This window comes from Leptonychotes weddellii, chromosome 7 (assembly GCF_054177405.1).
Source record: "Leptonychotes weddellii isolate Sample4059 chromosome 7, ASM5417740v2, whole genome shotgun sequence".
Taxonomy (NCBI): domain Eukaryota; kingdom Metazoa; phylum Chordata; class Mammalia; order Carnivora; family Phocidae; genus Leptonychotes; species Leptonychotes weddellii.
This window is the reverse complement of record NC_138375.1, coordinates 73402637-73420617: the sequence shown is the minus strand read 5'-3', so window position 1 is coordinate 73420617 and position 17981 is coordinate 73402637. Positions and strand designations below refer to the sequence as shown.

Genomic DNA, 17981 nt, shown 5'->3' with positions numbered 1-17981 from the left:
CAATCAAGTTTTTTTCCTTGCCCTAAGGTTGCATCTAACTTCTGAGAGAGAATAATCGAAGTATCAAGACATTGGATGGTGTAGGAATGGGGGAGTAAGGAGAGCACAGGTGTTGGTTCTGAATTACCTTCTACCAATGCCATTATCAGTTGAAACATCAGTTCTAGACTTTGGGAAGTCTTGGGCTGATCAGTGTCACTTCATGCAAGTCTCAGGTATGTGTGATCACTTCTCTCTACTATTACCTCCTAAATAAATTACCCGTACGAAAGTTATTCATTATCTTAGCTCTGATTTCAGGATGAACTAAGCTAAGGCATACCTTTTAAAAATGAAAATTTCAAAATTTGGGCAAGGTCTTTGTTTAGCTATGGGATCAGCATTCAGAAGTGTATGATTTAATGTTAACTTTTTTTGTATGTGTGCTCTAGACTCAGGAAGGCACAATTTGAAAGAGAGGGATGGTATTGGTAATAGAATGAACAAATGGAACTTCTATTGTATTAGTCAGTTTTGTTGGCTCATAAGGCTGCATGACCAACTACCTCAAGACTCAGTTGCTTCCAACAAGTATTTATTCTCATTCTCCTAAGTTGCCATAGTGACAAGTTCAACTTATTTAGGCAGCCCTCATCTGGACCACTCTGTTGTGTGCTGTGAATTGGCTGGATTTGGTTGCATAATGTGGGTCTGCTCCATATACATTTGTTCTGGAAACAGGCTGTCGGGGCAGTAATTCCCTGGGGCATATACTCCTCTCATAGCACTAGAATACTGGAAAGCAAGAGCCAAGCCAAACTGTGCAAGCACATCGAAGGTCTTTGTTTACATCACGTCCATTGGCCAAAACAAATCACAGGGTCAAACTCAACCTAGATGGCCCAGGAAACTACACTCTGTCTGCGGGGGCTGTGAGGGGTCGAGTAAATCATTATCATCATCATGTGTATTAGTACTATAGCCTTGAAAAATTAGGAGGCAGTTAGGAAAACCTTACTCTTCTTCCTTATGGATTTGAAATTGTATTTGAGAATTAACATTTATCTCAGTATGTATTTGGATTTGAACTTGCAGCCTGCACATGGCTAATGTAAAAGTTACCTCATGGGCATTCAAAAGAAAATAGCTATCTTCAGCCCTCATAGTGGGTAGACTTTGAAGATGGCTGGATTTCAAGGACAAAAGCCAGATAGAACCGTTCTTCTGGAATTCTTGAAAAATCATTTAGTTTGACTGAGTATGTATGATTTGGGAGAAAGGAATGGAGTCTGGGGAAAAACCAACCCCCCCTGGGAGGAAGAGGTCAGATTCTGAAGCAGCAAGGTGGACATTCCAGTGATGGAGGTTGAAGCAAGAGAGGAATGTGGGCCTGAGGATGGGAGATCAAAGTTGGAAGTTGGGAATTTCTAATGAAGTGACCTCCGGGGAGAATTGAATGTTGAGCTACTGTATCTGGCCTTTAAATAAGTCATTTTTGAGGAATTGTTGCAAGTCCTTTCACACATAGTCAGCCCCTTTAGTTTCTGTTTTTCTTTTTTTCCTCAACACTTCAGTGAAGGCTCAGTCATACAAGTTTGAATGTTCTGAAAAAAGGAAAAGACTGAGCTATGAAGGAAAATGAAACATACTTACTAAGGTAAATTCTTAAATTGCCTTTGAGAAAGCCCATTTTTCTCAAAAGGAATTAACATCTTAATATAAACTTTCAACTTTTCTTTTTTTACAGTTCATTTGGGAAACACAGTAAGAGGACATGTTTTTGTTGGAAACATGAACTTTTTCCTTTTTGACTTAGTGAGAAACCATTTATTCTTCTGATGTATAAGCATATTTTACATATTCTGGTTAATACATCAAGTGTATAATGTGGGAGTTCCCTTAAAGATGCTAAGACCACACATGTTAAACTCAGCTACACATTGTATTAGGCTATTAGACAAATGTCACTTTTAATATCACAACACATATACATATTATACTTTTTTTTTTTCACTGACAGAGGAACATGCCTTTCAAAAATATTTTATTGGATGAAACTTTCTTATTCTCAGGAAATTTTTGGTTCTTTAATATAATTTATTATGCCTTTTAAAATTCTGATAAAAGCATCGGTACATTATAAACACCTGTAAAGAAAATAGAGTTTAAAATTCTGAGGGAAATATTATATAAGTTTCCTCTTTTACATTTTCACAAAAATCCACACAGGCACTAAGAAAGACTGACAAAAATATTTTATGCCTGAACAATATACTCCAGGTTGGAAACATTCAAACATGACTTTATTTAAATATTAAAGCTTCTCTAGAGTGAAACTTTGGCTACAGTCCAATGAGTTGGTTGGGGTTTCAACCAGGAAAAGATACTGTTAGAAGGATAAAAAAGAAAGCTTCATACAGTGAGCATGAAAGTAGGAAAGGGGAAACGATGAGTTTTTGTTTATTACCATTCATTGGCCTCTCTGGGCCTTAGCTTTGTTTTTTAGTTGACAACTTACCTAATAACTCTCTGATCCTTTTTGGCTTTAATACTTTTTTGATGTGCTGCAATTTTCAAAATTCTGTCCAACACTTTGTATCAAACAACATGTGGAACTTCTAAGGATAGAGTGACACTGCAGTTGTTTTAGGAGAACATCCTTGAAGCATCCTGGGGATTGCTCTGCAAATACTTCGCTTGTGCACAAATACAAATGGTAGGCTAGGAGGTGAAACTTGGTCTTACCCACCACACTTCAAGCCATAGCAAGTGACAGACTCTAGTGTTCTCTTTCTGGTCTAGTTCACGTGTGGCTTTCTGAAGTTCCAACTTTAGGGAAGAATTACAAACAGCAAATGCAATGGGAGAAGGCCAACATCGTAGATGACTGGAACCTTTGTGAGCGCCTAGAAATTGGGAAGCTAGGGGTTAGCAATTAATGAATTCAGTATAAATGGCATCCAGGGGAGGCGAGATGAAACAAATATATCAAGCTAGATTTCAGAGGTACTTTCCGGGGTCTCAAATATCATTTTTCCCCACCTATAAATTAACCAGATCATGGCAAGTTCTCATAGTTATTGGTTATACATATCCTACCTGAAAGAAGTAGATGTTTGTTTGTTTGTTTTCCTGAATGCATTTACACTTTGTGTTGTTTCGTGCAGCAGTGGCAAAAAATGAAATTCTTGTTGGGTGCTGACCGGTAAGGTAGCCACTGTGAGCAACACGGAGCAGGACAACTCGGGGACCTTGCACTCAAATCTAGCTGGGCAGATTTCAACGCTATTCAATGCTAGCCAACTGTTGCCAGGAGGGAAAATGGGTCTGAGAATCAAGTTTTATGTGAAATTTCATATTTTCAGGAATCACTCATATTTATAAATCATTTGACATGCCAAACAAAATCTGCCTGAGGGACAAATGGGGCCTGTGGACTGCCAGTTTGTGTCCTCTTGAGTTGAATCCTGGAAGCTATTGAGTAAATATTTGAATGCTATCAGTTGTAACATTGGGAAAGAGCCGTTAGTGGTAAGGAATGAACACTTAGTTTTAAAGATCCAGAAAACCTGTTCAAATGAATACAATTTAAAAAACCAACAAAATCTTCCCTTGGCTCTCTCCATTATAAATATTTTCCTGTTTACATTGGTTTTCTGTGTCATGAGTGGTTTCCTGTTAGTATCGTTGAAAAAATATGACTAGGAATTTGCCAAGTCCCAAGTATAAGTTCTATTCTAAGAAAGTAATATGAATTAGTTCTCTCAGTATTCAGCTTGTGGCTGAGAAAGGAAATAGGTAACAAAAACCTTCATAAGGGGAAAGGGAGGAAGACCAAAGCACACACAAGTCCTGGTCAACTTTAGAGTCACAGAGGCCTCTACACAGCACACCAAGCCAAGAAAAATGGTCTAAAACTGCTCATACCACATAACACAGATTTGGAGGACTGTTTCTGGATCTCAATGACTCAGCTTCTCCCCAAAATGACCAAATGGCCGCTCCCTGAATGAGTAGTGCTAGAGGGTAGAAAAGCCAAGGGTATGGGTCTAATTGTGAACTCTTCCATTAGAAACTTTCCAACCCTGTTGGGCTTCACAACTCAAAGAACCACGTGGAAAAGACAGGAGACAAGTTATAGGAGCAGTTTTATTTGCTCTCAATCTTTGCAGATTACTTCTTCAAATGAATCTCTGACCTGGGGGATGCCTTTTCTTTTGAGAAATGAAATGGGAGGGCTCAAGGAAGCATTCTAGTGTGGCGTGAGGACCACAAGCGAAATGAACTGTGGCTCCATAAAGAACAAAACATTTCACTTGTGCATGCGGGGAAGATGTGTTTTGAAGGAGTCATGATCAATTCAGGAAGTGGGATTTTTAACCTGAGCTCATCCCTTTCACATGTCTAGTTTGGGGAGCAAAAGCAAAAGTACCACAAAAGAATATTATAAGCATAAGAACCAACGGCCAAAACGACCACTTCAGACACAGACAAAAATCTAAGGGAAAGGAGGAAGCGTGAATATTTCCAACTCAGGACCACACACTGATGTCAATTTTCTTCCCTCAGAATGTCCACCAATGCCTGCAGCAGCCGGTCATCTCTGTGCTTGTAAGGTTTCGTGTTATAGAAAACATCAACATAGTCGTTATATAGACTGTCCTCGGAGTCTTTAAGCTGGGAAGGCTTGTTCAGCTTTTCCAGGGCTTCATAGAAATTTTCATAAGGGATATGGAGCTTTGCACTTGGAGACTTCTTTGGTGATTGCTTTGGGGGTGAGTTTTTGCTGAAAGCACTTTGTAGGAGTCTCAGCATGGCCTCGGATGGGGCTGCCTTCACCACCTCATCCCTTCTGCTCCCTGAACTGTCGCCATTGGGGCTTTTTGATGTGAGGGGGTTCTTTTTCAGGTTCTCTTGCGTGGGCTGCTCCTAAAACACAGAATGCCACCGACAAAAGGAAGAAGATTCCTCTTTAGAGCCAAGCAAGCCAGATGCAGCCCATGCCCACTGCCTACTCCTTGGGAGACTGTTGGAGAAGCAGAGAGAGTGTGAGGCCTAAGAAACATCCTAACTCGGGGTTCGGTCCTCACTTTTATACTTACTGATGTACCCCTGACACCTGTTTTATCTCCCTGAACTTCACCTATAAAATGCGGACAAGAATACTTTCATGTCTGGTGGTTTTGAAGACTGAAAGAGATGATGTATGTATTACTCTCCTTCACTTGTCTGCCTGCTCTAGTAGAATTCATTTTAGGGAATTTAATAAATTTGAATTCTGTAATTTAAGTTGATAAATTCTGGATGAAAGAAAAAAATTTAAAAATAATACAGCTTCATCTTATGGAAAGAAAATAGCTGACCTTTCCCACTCCCTTTCCTCCCTGCCCATATTTTGGGAGGAAGTTGATATTAAAATATTTAATAAGTCACACAGAAGGCACTAACCGTGCTTCATGTGCAAGAAGTTTCCTGGAGGCCCCATGTTCTGTCAGGAGCTACCCTTTCAGCCTCTGAGTTTTAAAAAGGGGTCTTGGGAAAGACGAGGGTGATGAACCGGGTAGGGCAGAACTGGAGATAGTGGAGAAGCAGCTCTTTGTCAACCATCGTGGAAGTATTCAACATTTTCACAACTACCGGGTCTTATTAATAGCCCTTAAGGAATCTTGGAGGGAGAAATACTCATAAAGTCAACTTGCCTCTGGGATAGTGAAGTGAGGCCCTTGGGTGGGGCCCCCGGGGGAGGGGGGAACTACTTTGCAGAATATAAATGGAGCCAGAATCTGAGCTGAGGACTTCACACAGCTAGTTTATAAGTTTCTTAAATAAATTTTATGTCTTTGTATCTTCCAAAATACCCGTCACTGAGTCAAATGTCAGGAAAGCTCATTCTGGGAATTCTGATAACCTACCTCCTATATCTGAGGCACTGTGCTAGATGCTGGGGGATTAAGAGATAAAGAAAATGGGGTGCCTGCCCACTGTCTGATAAGGGAGAAGCCTGTAACCTCAGTGGGCTGAGACACAGGAATGGGAATGACTGACTAGCTATCCTATGAAATTTTCTCAGAGAAATTGTGATTCAGTAGCTTCCCTCAGAGCTGCCAAGAAATGTCCGTTAAGGAATTAATAAACAGAAGCTTACAGGACTTGGTCACTTGAGCCTTGGTTTTCTTTCTGGAAAATGAACATACTAATGCCTGTCTTCTCTAGGTACAGGGATCATTGATTAAATGAGACAATGTAAAAAAAAATCCTTAAAAACTAAGTGTAATACAGACATTGGGCATGTGTGATTGTGCATAAAGAGAGCTGGCTTTATAATTTGTTATGTCATAAATGGAGAAAAGTCATGTTAGAGAATTTCATAATTTTGAATTCAGTAATTTTGATTTCTAAATGCTGGACAAAAGAATAAACTTAAAAAAACATTAGACTTTTATGGAAAATAGTTTAGCACTCCCTTCCCTTTCCTCTCCACCCATGCTTGACTCACTCCATGCTTGAAAGTTAGATCTAGCTCCCCTCACTACATTTTGACTATGGTTCAAAGAAAGAGTGTGCCAAGAACACTCAAGAACGGAGCCACACAGACCTGCCCTGGATCCACCATTTTCTCCACCCCTCTTCTGTCGTTCTGGACGGTGTTGTAGGATGTGTACACACGAGATTGTTTCATGTGTTCCGGCTGAGAAGAGGTCCCGTGCAAAATCAGCTTCCAGTTGACAATTCTTCCTTCATTTTGCATTCTTCCAGACTAATGAATAAGCATACACATAATTTTAGGGTGTGTTCTAAGAAACATCAAACTCCGTAGGAATAACTATAAAATCTAATTTAAAAATTCAGCACATTGCATGGGTAGAGCACTATGTACAAAGAAGCAAGTCACTGGATTCACTGTTGCCATGAAAATGGCAGTTTACAGGTTTAAGGATTTAAAGCCTGATTATTTGCTTCATTTGATTAAAAAAGCAAAACTCTTTATATGAATGTTCTTTTCTATTCTGTTCTTGGAAAGTTGACTGTACCTTCTATAAATAGAATGATATTTAATAATTATCAATTTGTAGAAACATTCCAATGGGGGGAAAAAAGCCTCTATTTATTTGATAGCCTTTAGTATTAACCAGCCCTTGAAAGCTGTATATTTATGGGAAGAGTAATAATTTTCAGACCCTCAACAATTATGCTAAAAATAATATGCTGAAATGTAAAATATCTAAAAAAAAAAAAATCCAGAAGTGCAGAGTCAGATTTTACAGACCTGATATAAAGTAGTCTCATCTTGATAAACAGATTTTCTTAGTTTTCTTAAAAATTGAGTTAGGGGTGCCTGGGTGGTGCAGTCAGTTAAGCATCTGACTCTTGGTTTTAACTCAGGTCATGATCTCAGGATGGTGAGATGGAGCCCCGCAATGGGCTCCGTGCTCAGTGAGGAGTCTGCTTGAGATTCTGTCCTCCTCTCCCTCTGCCCACCGCCCCCCCACTCCTGCCCGCTCATTCTGTCTAAAATAAATAAATAAATAAATAAACCTTAAAAAAAATTGAGTTAAAGAACAGAGGTCAAGTTCAAGAATAGGACCACTTCCTAAGAACATTTTCTTGCTCTCCTTAGGGACGCAGGAATTTTACAGATTCTGGTTCTAAATCACAATGTTAGCAGTCTTTAGGAGAAAGCTATTCTCAAATTAAAAAGGGAACAATGACTATAGAACTTGTATTAATTTAATGGAAATCTTCAGGAATTTAAAACAAATTCTTTTTAAATAGTCATCTAGACTTTGAAATCTGGTGCTGAACTTGTAACACTTCTATCTTGGGAAAGGGCAGACCCAGAGCCCTATTCATTTATGTGCTTAGCCTGTAGAAAATGCTGGAGAAATGATCAAAAGTAGATAATTCAGATGTTTTTGGCTTTTTGTTCAGACACTCCTTACTCTATTTTTGTCACTGTGAGTTACAATTTCAGAAAGATACCGAAGAGTATTAGTAAACAGAGTGAAAGAGAAATGAGAAATTCTTTTCGTTTGTTTCATAACTGCAACAAAACAAAACAAAGAAGTCATATTAAATAACACATCTTCTCTAACAAGTAAATAGCCACTGCAGTAAATATCCATAAGAGTTTCTTCATGTGACCCCAGCAGAATGTCATAGCAAAGCTGCTGTAACATTTAACTATCTTTGTGAGTACAGGTGATTCTGGTGGCTGAGCAGGTCCTGTGGCTTGCTGCATTCTGACATTGGAACACTTGTATTTGTTACACTGTAACATTATTAACCAATGTATCTTCTTTTCTTTCTTATAGTATGGCTTATTTATTTATTTATTTATTTAATCAATCAATTCAACCAATCTATAAAGCCAAGTGGGCAGAGATTGAAACACTACACCTTTTCCTTACTTTACTAGGGGGTGACCAGAGTTCCTTAGGGCCTTGATTAATGATGATACCAACCTTAAAGTACTTCAAACTGTTTAAAAGTGAGCCTGCGGTCGTCTATCTTTTCATTTATACTTACCATGTCTGTAATTCGCAAAGTCCAGGTGCCTATGGGATTCTCTCCCCACGTGTGAACAGACATGAAGTCCCAATTCTTAAAGCCATTAGGAGATGTATCCCGTTCTCTTTCAGCCAACAGTACAGTGCTGGTCCCTATTTTCATGCAACAAACATCAGTTAATGAATGTCCTAACGACTCTGAGAATAGGATATACTCTAGCATTTGCTAATTGAAAATGAAAAATGGGAGAGATTAGCCCTCCTAATTTTCCCTTTTTGTATAAGACCAAGATAGAGACATTCATTAAAAAAATGTTTTTATCCATAATAATTAGCATATTGCCTGGCATATAGCAAATTCTCAATAAATATTTTGGCAAAATATTGAATGAATTTATTGATTAAGGTTTATTTGAATAAGGAGAGCTCATAGAACTACATTTATAAACTATAGAGTCAAAGACCTAAAGTACATTTTAGTGGAACTACCATTTTTAAATTTAAGAGAAGTCTTGCAAATTTAACTGGTGCCTGAGCCTATAATTTAGTGTAGACCTAAAAAAATAAAGCTATATCAATTTAGTAATCTCTTGTCATATAGAAACTAGTAGTAGTTGTTAACTCTAAATTTTCAAATTCAAGCTCTCTGTATATCTAAGTGAAACGGTCAAGTTAACTCTAGGGCCACCAATGAGAAAACATTCCACCCACACTTCAGGCCAACTCCAATATATCTAGAAAGGATAACTCCAAAATTAAGAGCCCAGTCCAAATCTCTAGGAAGTTTATATCCTCGAAGGAGATGATAAAGAGAGCTCATCTTTCCTCATACATAGCCTATAGCAATCAAATTTAGTCAGGTGAATCCTACTAAAACATGAAAGAGGATTAGGAAGCATTTCCTGGTTGGATTATAGTTTATGGTTCATAAGCTCTTCCCCATCCATGATCTAATTTGAGTTAGTACTTTCTCAGGAAAGGGCAATTGCCTGTATATAATATCATATGGCCTTTAGGATATCATCATGGAATATTTGTTAGTTTTCTCAGTCCTCTTTCATGGATCAGAATTCCTAATTTTTCAGTTGATTCCTAGGATGTGTCTGATATATCTGTCAGCGTTATTAATTAACTATCAGAGAAACTTTCACTAATGTGTTACCTAAGAGAAATGAATGATAGATCAGTGGTCTGGGAAAATGGAAACATTTTAAAAATGTGTAACTCCAGAAAGGTTTATTAATTGATATTATTTGAATAGACCTCATTCTCTGCTTATCAAAGGACCAGTGGGAATGAGCAGGCAGAGTTCTGATGCCAAGAAAAATGAAAAATAAGCATATTTTTTTAAGTCCTGAAAAACATCTACTGGGAAACTCAGTAGTATAAATAAAAAGAAAATGATTGATTTAAAAATCATTCAATATAAGTCAAGCAGAGAAAGTCAATTATCATATGGTTTCACTTATTTGGGGAACATAAGGAATAGCATGGAGGACATTAGGAGAAGGAAGGGAAAAATGAAGGGAGGGGGGAATCGGAGGGGGAGATGAACCATGAGAGACTATGGACTCTGAGAAACAAATTAAGGGTTATAGAGCAGAAGGGGGTAGGAGGATGGGTTAGCCCGGTGATGGGTATTAAGGAGGGCACATGTTGCATGGAGCACTGGGTGTTATACGAAAACAATGAATCATGGAACACTACATCAAAAACTAATGATGTACTGTATGGTGACTAACGTAACATAATAAAATTAAATTAAATTTAAAAAAATAAAAATCAATATACTCTTAAAAATTTAAACAAATGATTTAAACTTGAGAAGTTTTTGAAAAGCTTACCAGCAGCAGAAGTAAGGGTAACATGAAGGTCTCCTCTTCGGGAATATTCAATCGTTGCTTCAAATTGCACATGTTCCAGGGACTTGATGGCGTTGTCTTGTCCTTCACAAGCTCTTGTTGGAATTTCAATGATAACTTCTCCATTACCTTTCAGGGCTCTAAATACATTTTTAAAAATCACTGAATAAAGTACATCTTTTCTTCTTTGCATTTTAGGCAAATATGTACACATTAGTCTTGACTAGATACTCAACTAAGCTTGTTGTCTCTCCCTGTTAATGAGTAGAACCCAATTCAGAAGTAGCTATAAATAAATTTTAAAGTATAAAAAATGTAAGGTTCTCACAGAAATACAAAAAAAATTCTACAATTTTTATGGATCACAGAAGACTACTAATAGCCAAAACAACCCTGAAAAAGAAGAACAAAGCTGGAGGCATTACACTTCCTCATTTGAAAATATATTTCAAAACTACAGTAATCAAAACAGTATGGTACTGGCATAAAGATAGACATACAAACCAATGTAACAGAATCTCTAAAAACTTAGAATTATACCCATGCATATATGGTCAACTAATCTTCAAGGATGCCAAGAATACTCAATGGGGAAAGAGGAGTCTCTTCAGCAAAGGGTGTTGGGAAAACTGGATATCCACATGCAAAATAATGAAATTGGATGCATATCTAATGCCATACACAAAAATCAACGCAAAATGGAGTAAAGACTTAAACATAAGACCTGAAATTGTAAGTCTAGAAGAAAACATAGGGAAGAAGCTTCATGACATTGGTCTTGGCAGTGATTTCACGGTTAAGATGCCAAAAGCACAGGCAATGAAAACAAGTGGGAATACGTCAAGCTAAAAATCTTCTGCATAGCAAAGGAAACCATCAACCGAATGAAAAGACAACCTACAAAATGGGAGAAAATATTGCAAAGGATGTATCTGATAAAGGGTTAACTTATAAAGTATATAAGGAACGCCTCAGCTCAATACAGAAAAGAAAATTAATAACCTGACTAAAAATGAGCCAAGTACTTTAAGAGACATTTCTCTAAAAAAGACATACCAATGGCCGACAGGTATATGAAAAAATTTTCAACTTCACTAATCATCAGGAAAATGCAAATCCAAACACCTGTCAGGATGGCTGTCACCAAGAAAAGCAAAAGACAACAAGTGTTGGAAGAGATGTGGAGAAATTGGAACCCTTGCACAATTGGTGGGAATGCAAAGTGGTACAGCCACTATTGAAAACAGTATAGAGGCTTCTCAAAAAATTAAAAAGAGAACTACCATATGATTCAGCAATACCACCTCTGGATATTTATCCAAAATAATTGCAAACAGGATCTTGAAGACATCTCGTGTTCATTGCAGTACTATTCACAATGCTAAGATGTGGAAGTAACCTAAATGTCTATCAGCAGATGAAAGGATAAAGAAAATGTGGTATATACACACAATGGAATGTTAGCTTTACAAAAAGGATATTCTTCAATGTACAACAATATGGATAAAACTTGAAGACATTATGCTAGGTGAAATAAACAGGCCACAGAGAGAGAAATACTGCATAATTCCACTTACATGAGGTATCTAATATAGTCAAATTCATAGATTCAAAAAGTGGAATTGTGGTTGCATGGGTGTAGGCGAAGGGGAAAATGGAGAGTTACTAATCAACGGGCATAAAATTTCAGTTAAGCAAGATGAATACGTTCTAGAGATCAGCTATACAACAACCGTACTTAGAATCAACAATAATGTGTTGTACACTTAAAAATTAAAGAGGGTAGATCTCATGTTAAGTGTTCTTACCACAAGAAGATAAAATAGAAAAGAAAATGGTAAGGAGCACAGATACAAGAATACAATGCTTTTTGCTGTGGAATTGAATTCAGGCAGGTTTGCCTTGGACCCATCAAAAAGTGGTCCATTATTACTCCAATTGACTCTCTTAAGAAATGATACTATCTCCATAATGAATGTTCCCCAGGGCTCCCACCCTCAGATATTTTGTGTGAGTGGGTCTTTAGTAAAATCATGGTTGCCTTGATAGAATCAATAAAACAGTTATTCCAGATTCTGCTTCTTTAGCTGGATATAGTCTCTGTAAAAGCAGTATGATAGAGGATCCTTCACAAAAGAGAAATCATGAATCACACAGTACTGTGGCACGAAGTGAGGCTCTTCTGGAAATAGGTTTTGGATAATACTGGTTGACAAGTACTACATTTAATCAATTCTAAGATGCATTTTTTGAAAAATTACCATAACATCTTTGAATTGGGGATTAATCTTAAAACTGATCATTGGTAATAGTTTAATTGGCAGTGATTTTTCTTAGTAATATATAAAACAATGATACATCTTGAACTGAAAGTAGATAGGCCAGGAAATGGAAAATGGAAATATGCTAATATGATTTGCAGATTTCCCATCTCTCAGTGATTCCCATGGACCCACAGGGAACTATGGCAAATGCTATCTCCATCTACTTCAGAAGGGTAGGTGAGAAAAAAATTAGGCAGAGTGACAAACGTTATAATCAAATATTGCCATGGGCACACATTTCTTTAAAATTCCTAAAGACACATACCTGGGCTCAAAGTCATTGTCCTTTACCATACACTCTTTCTTCTCAGGCACACTGGTCCAGGTCCTGGGATCAGCTAAATCCACCAGAGCTTTGGCATTTAGCAACCCAAATCCAAATCGACTATTCACCATCAAGCCTGCTCCATTCTTTTTCCACCCAGGGTTATTGGCCAGTGGGTCATACTCAGAGGTCCAGACAACCAAGTGTTGCATGTCTCGCCAGGTAAGATTTGGACTGGAGGAGAAGTGACCCAGAATATTTTTCAGGAATAAAATTATGTTTCCTTATAAAAGTAAGTGTTAAAAACAAGCATCTTCTATTTGCAGATTATGAAGTGCCTTTTGCAAGTATACTTACATAATTCTGGTATGTATTTCTTTTGGAATGTCTTTTCATTCAGAATTTAAAATACAGTACTGAAAACTTCTCCCATCTAAGTTAAGCTCCTACTATGAGTAAAATTTGGTCTTCAATATAGTAGAAATGTGGGATTTGGTCCCTGATTTTTAATTACTTAAATTTAAGTGGAACAAAAATTTTAAATGACAACACTTCCTTTATGTCTTCAGTCTTCTGCTGTCTATTAACAGCCTTGGCACTTTCAACATTATGTACCCTGATGAGGCCTTGAATTTTTCTTAGGAAGAGTCAGATTTTAAAGACACAGTCTGGTTACCTATCCTTAAATACTTTTGCCTCTTTTCCTTATATATCAAAATTAAGAGTATACTTATCTTGATGAGCACTGAGTAATACATAGAACTGTCAAATCACTGTATTTCACACCTGAAACTCATATAACACTGTATGTTAACTATACTGGAATTAAAATTTAAAACAAACAAATTGTCAAGAAACTCTTAGCTACTTGAGATCACTCTTGCAAGGTACTATGCTGAATACTTTAAGGATATCAAAGGAGGTGGTTCCTGTGTTTAGGAAGATTACAATCCAGCAAAGGACTAAGTCTTTGTATAACTCTAATGTATCCACTGAATGCAGTATTCATGGAGTCACGTATTACAGGAATTAGAGGAGGAAGAACTCTGGGGATGGAAGATCTGGGAAAGCTTTGCTGGAAGGAAGTGTTCTGTCTGAATTTTGAAGACTGGGTAGAATGTCAGGGAGTAGAGAGATGGAAAAGGGATGGGGCAAGAAAACAAAACCTACAAGGCAGAAAGTGCAGGCTGTGGCCAGAGTACAGTGAGTAGTCTGGTTGGTGGGAGCAGGGAAGAGTTTGACAGAGTACTGAGCCAGATAGTGAAGACCTTGCACGCCAGGAAAAGGAGCTTATACTTTATTCCCTGGGCAATGGGGAATCAAGGATTTTTGAGCAAGGAAATGGTATAATCAGAAGTCTTGGTAAGATTAATTTATCAGCATTGTAAGATACATCAGACATACTTGGGAATGTTGGGTCCATTAAAATGAAGATGCAGCCTTCACAGATCACTCTATTTAAAATTTCAATTCTCCTCACAAACTCCTGAGCTCCCTTATCCTGGTTCTTTTTTTCTTTTATAGGACTTACCACCTTCTAACATACTGTGCAACTCATTTGTTCTGTATATTATTAATGTCTGTCTCCCTTGTTAGAAATAGCTGTAAGAAGGGCTGGGATTTTTATCTATCTAGTTCTCTAATGTGTACCATTCAGAAGAATGCCAGGTCTAGGGTATATGCTGAATTAAACATTGGTTGGTTGAATGATTGAATGTGCCTAAGTGTTAGGTGGCCCCAATAATTTTAAAAACTTACTGCTATTAGTCATTAGATTCTTCCAAGATCACAAGTTTTTCCTTAGCTTTGAGACCTGTGTTGTTTCTATCAAGCCAATCAAGTGTTATTTAACAAATAAATACCCAAGTGTGTAGTCTTTAGGTTTTCCATCTTAGAACTAAGTCGTGTAACAACCATCAGGGGAATCTGGCTCAATATGCTATCTTTCCCCAGAGCCCAAAATGTACTGGTTAAGCAATCCCCTAGTGACAAGAAAGAGGCAGCATACATTCTTAAACATTGAGGAGTCTGGTTCTTGGTTAAAATCCCACAGGCATATAACCAATTCAGACAATTAGAAGTTATTTCAAATCATGAGGTCAGAATAGGGAGTAACAGAAAGCACATCAAACAATTTCCTACCAAAGACCTATGTGATCTTCAGCAAGTCACTTCATTTCCCTGGGCCTGAGGTGACTCCTCTGTAAGACGAGAGGGTTGAGTATGATCATCTTCATAATTCTTTACAATTCAGACCTCCTATCTGTCCAATATCATAAATACTTCATTTAGATTGTGTTTCCATGTTGGCCAACCCACATTAAGGAATAATTAACTAGCTTAGCAGAAGTGGCTATTTTCTCAATGCAGAAACTAATTCTGTTCTATGAAGCATCTTATTAAAATTCTTGCTTCCTTCCAGTTTTTTTAAAGGAAGTTTTATCTAAAAGCCTCTTATCAATGTCGTCAATGGGAAACACATCAATTTCCCATTTGGACCATCAGTGCAAGCAGGTGTGTATATGGAAGTTGGGAAGAGGAAGTGTACTAGGGAGGTATAAGGAAGGCAGGGTTATAATAATCAAACACAAAGCATAGACTTTCTATAGCAGAACATTTACTTTATATTTAGTTGCAGGTTTTATTATTTTTATTTTCTTTTACCTATTCTTTGTAAAATATTCAAGGGAGCTTCACTGTCATGCAATTAATGGCTTGTTTTCCTAACAGAGTTATTCTTCATTTGTGTGATTGCTTTTCAGAAATGAAAAGGAGTTGCTAACAATAGTGCATCTGATTCCTGACAGCCTTCCTTTGTTAATTAGTGCTCAACAGCATCCACAATAATTAAATTTTTAAAAACTGCATTAGGTTGCTAATCAGGGATAGGTTTATAGAAAATAAGGGTTATGGAATTAAACATTGAAATTAAGCATTGCTTCTAATTAGTGTAGGTAAAGTAATCTGGAGACAAAATTCTAATGTGAAAAATCTTGCTACCTGGTTCAGCCTCTAAACACATGTAAGTACGCCTAGATATTAAAGATTTTCTAACCTGGAGACTTTCCAACATTGCACAATTCTGAGTCAAGGATTTCTTTGATGTGCTTTATCCAAAGGTTTTATGCAGCATTGAAATCCTATTTCCCTTCCTCTAGCCTTTCATGAAAACAGAAGATTGGTTCATCTGTATGTTTAATACCTCCACAAGTGTAAAGGGATTCAATGTTTTACTTCAGAATTTTTGTTCTCTATTAAAAATTATTCTGATTCCTTTGCTCTCTTCAGAAGACTGGGGTTATTGCCTGCTATCTTTCTTAGGTATACTGACTGCTTAACAATAATGGTGCCAGAGGCATTAGTCCAAGGAATTCCTGTCTCTCATTGTATATATCTATAAATATATATATAATACACCTATTCAGTACCTTATCGAGCATCTTTACAACCACAGCTGGATGAGATTATAGGAAAACTTCTTACAGCTGTTTCTCGAAATTTAGTGAAGGTACTACCAGCATTAAAACTGGCTGGGATACTTGTTAAAAACAGGGATTCCTAGGCCACATATGATACTTAGGAATCTGAATGGCTGGCATTAGGATTTAGGAGTCTGTCTACTAATTAAACTCCTAAGGTGATTGATTATGCTGGTGTTCAAGAAACACTCCTCCAGGAAGGGAAAGTACTCCTCTACACATATTTGAGCCAGGAACCATTCTTTCTCCTTCCTTCTCCTCTTCCCATTCCCCAGCATTCCAGCTATGTCTTCTTTTTTTTTTTAAAGATTTATTTATTTATTTATTTATTTGAGAGAGAGAGAATGAGAGAGAGCAAGCATATGAGAGGGGGGTAGGGTCAGAGGGAGAAGCAGACTCCCTGCCAAGCAGGGAGCCCGATGCGGGACTCGATCCAGGGACTCCAGGATCATGACCTGAGCCGAAGGCAGTCGCTTAACCAACTGAGCCACCCAGGCGCCCCAGCTATGTCTTCTTTAATGTAGCATAATAAGTAATCTGCTTGTGACAAGGAACCATTTATGAGAAACTCAGGAACACATGAGTTATGGTGGTCCTTGATCAGTATCAGTCTTCTTAACGCCCCTTTCTTTGAGGGGATGGCAGACTGCCATTGAGCATCTCCTCTCCCTTGCAGGGCTGTGGGAGGCAGTGTGGGACAGTAGTTCATGGCTCGGGTTTGAGATGGCCTGATCTTGCATCTCTTTGCGGGCTCTTGGTTACATTCCTCAACCTCTCTAAGCCTCAGTTTCTTCTTTTATAAAATGCGACTAATAATTTCTTTTTCACAAGGCTGTTGTAAGGGTTTGAATTAGTATTGCACACAAAGAGGTTAGCACAGTGTCCAGCCCATAGGAAGAACCTGACAAATCCTAATGTTATTATTCTTGATAAATTTAGCCCACCATTGTTCTTCAGTATCCATAGTTGTTCCTTTAGCAGCACTTGGTTAAATTATTTCTCCCGATCTTGATTATCTAGGGGCACTTCTAGAAATACTGGCATTCAGAGTTTCTGAAATAATCATCTCCGTATAGACAATTGAATAGAGTTCAGAAAACCATCTATTTGAGAACGGACACTTCAAGAATTTCCCTGTACTTTGGCATGAAGTATATAAAATGTAAGCTAGGTTATGTCTATCTTACTGATGATTGAATCCAAAAGAAAGGAATTAAATTCTTATTATATGCACCAGGGAGATAATGGATTCTTAATCTCTCTTAAATCATGAACAGTGTGAGAATCTGATAGACCCTACAAGCCATTCCTTCAGAAAAATGTCATATACACACAAGCAATTCTGCATCTAGTTTCAAAGAAGTTCATGAACTGCTGGAAACTCATCCATGTTATTTCAGAGCAATCCATGAAGCTCCTGCTTTAAAACTAACCTATTAAAAATTAACTGAAGTTAATGAGGCTAGATGATTCTTAGATCATGTTCTCCTTGCACAGAAAAAAGTTTGAAATTTTAGAAATCAGAGGTTACAATTTTAAATTTTTCGGTTCTTACATGAAATTAA

At 37.6% G+C, this 17981-nt stretch overlaps 1 protein-coding gene across 2 annotated transcripts in view; it reads right to left on the bottom strand.

Annotated features, from left to right (window-relative positions):
• Positions 1-1789: 1789 nt before the first annotated feature.
• Positions 1790-17981, bottom strand: part of PCSK1 (proprotein convertase subtilisin/kexin type 1) — a 41573-nt gene continuing 25381 nt past the window's right edge. Inside the window, exons 10-14 of one of the 2 annotated variants that reach the window (XM_081826531.1) lie at positions 12938-13171; positions 10331-10488; positions 8506-8639; positions 6575-6736; positions 1790-4908 (exon numbers count right to left, since the gene is read on the bottom strand). In XM_081826531.1, the coding sequence (XP_081682657.1) occupies positions 4531-4908; positions 6575-6736; positions 8506-8639; positions 10331-10488; positions 12938-13171 (1066 nt within the window). In that variant the 3' untranslated portion in view covers positions 1790-4530. The remainder of the gene's footprint in view (positions 4909-6574; positions 6737-8505; positions 8640-10330; positions 10489-12937; positions 13172-17981) is intronic. The other variant, XM_081826532.1, reaches the window with a different exon arrangement.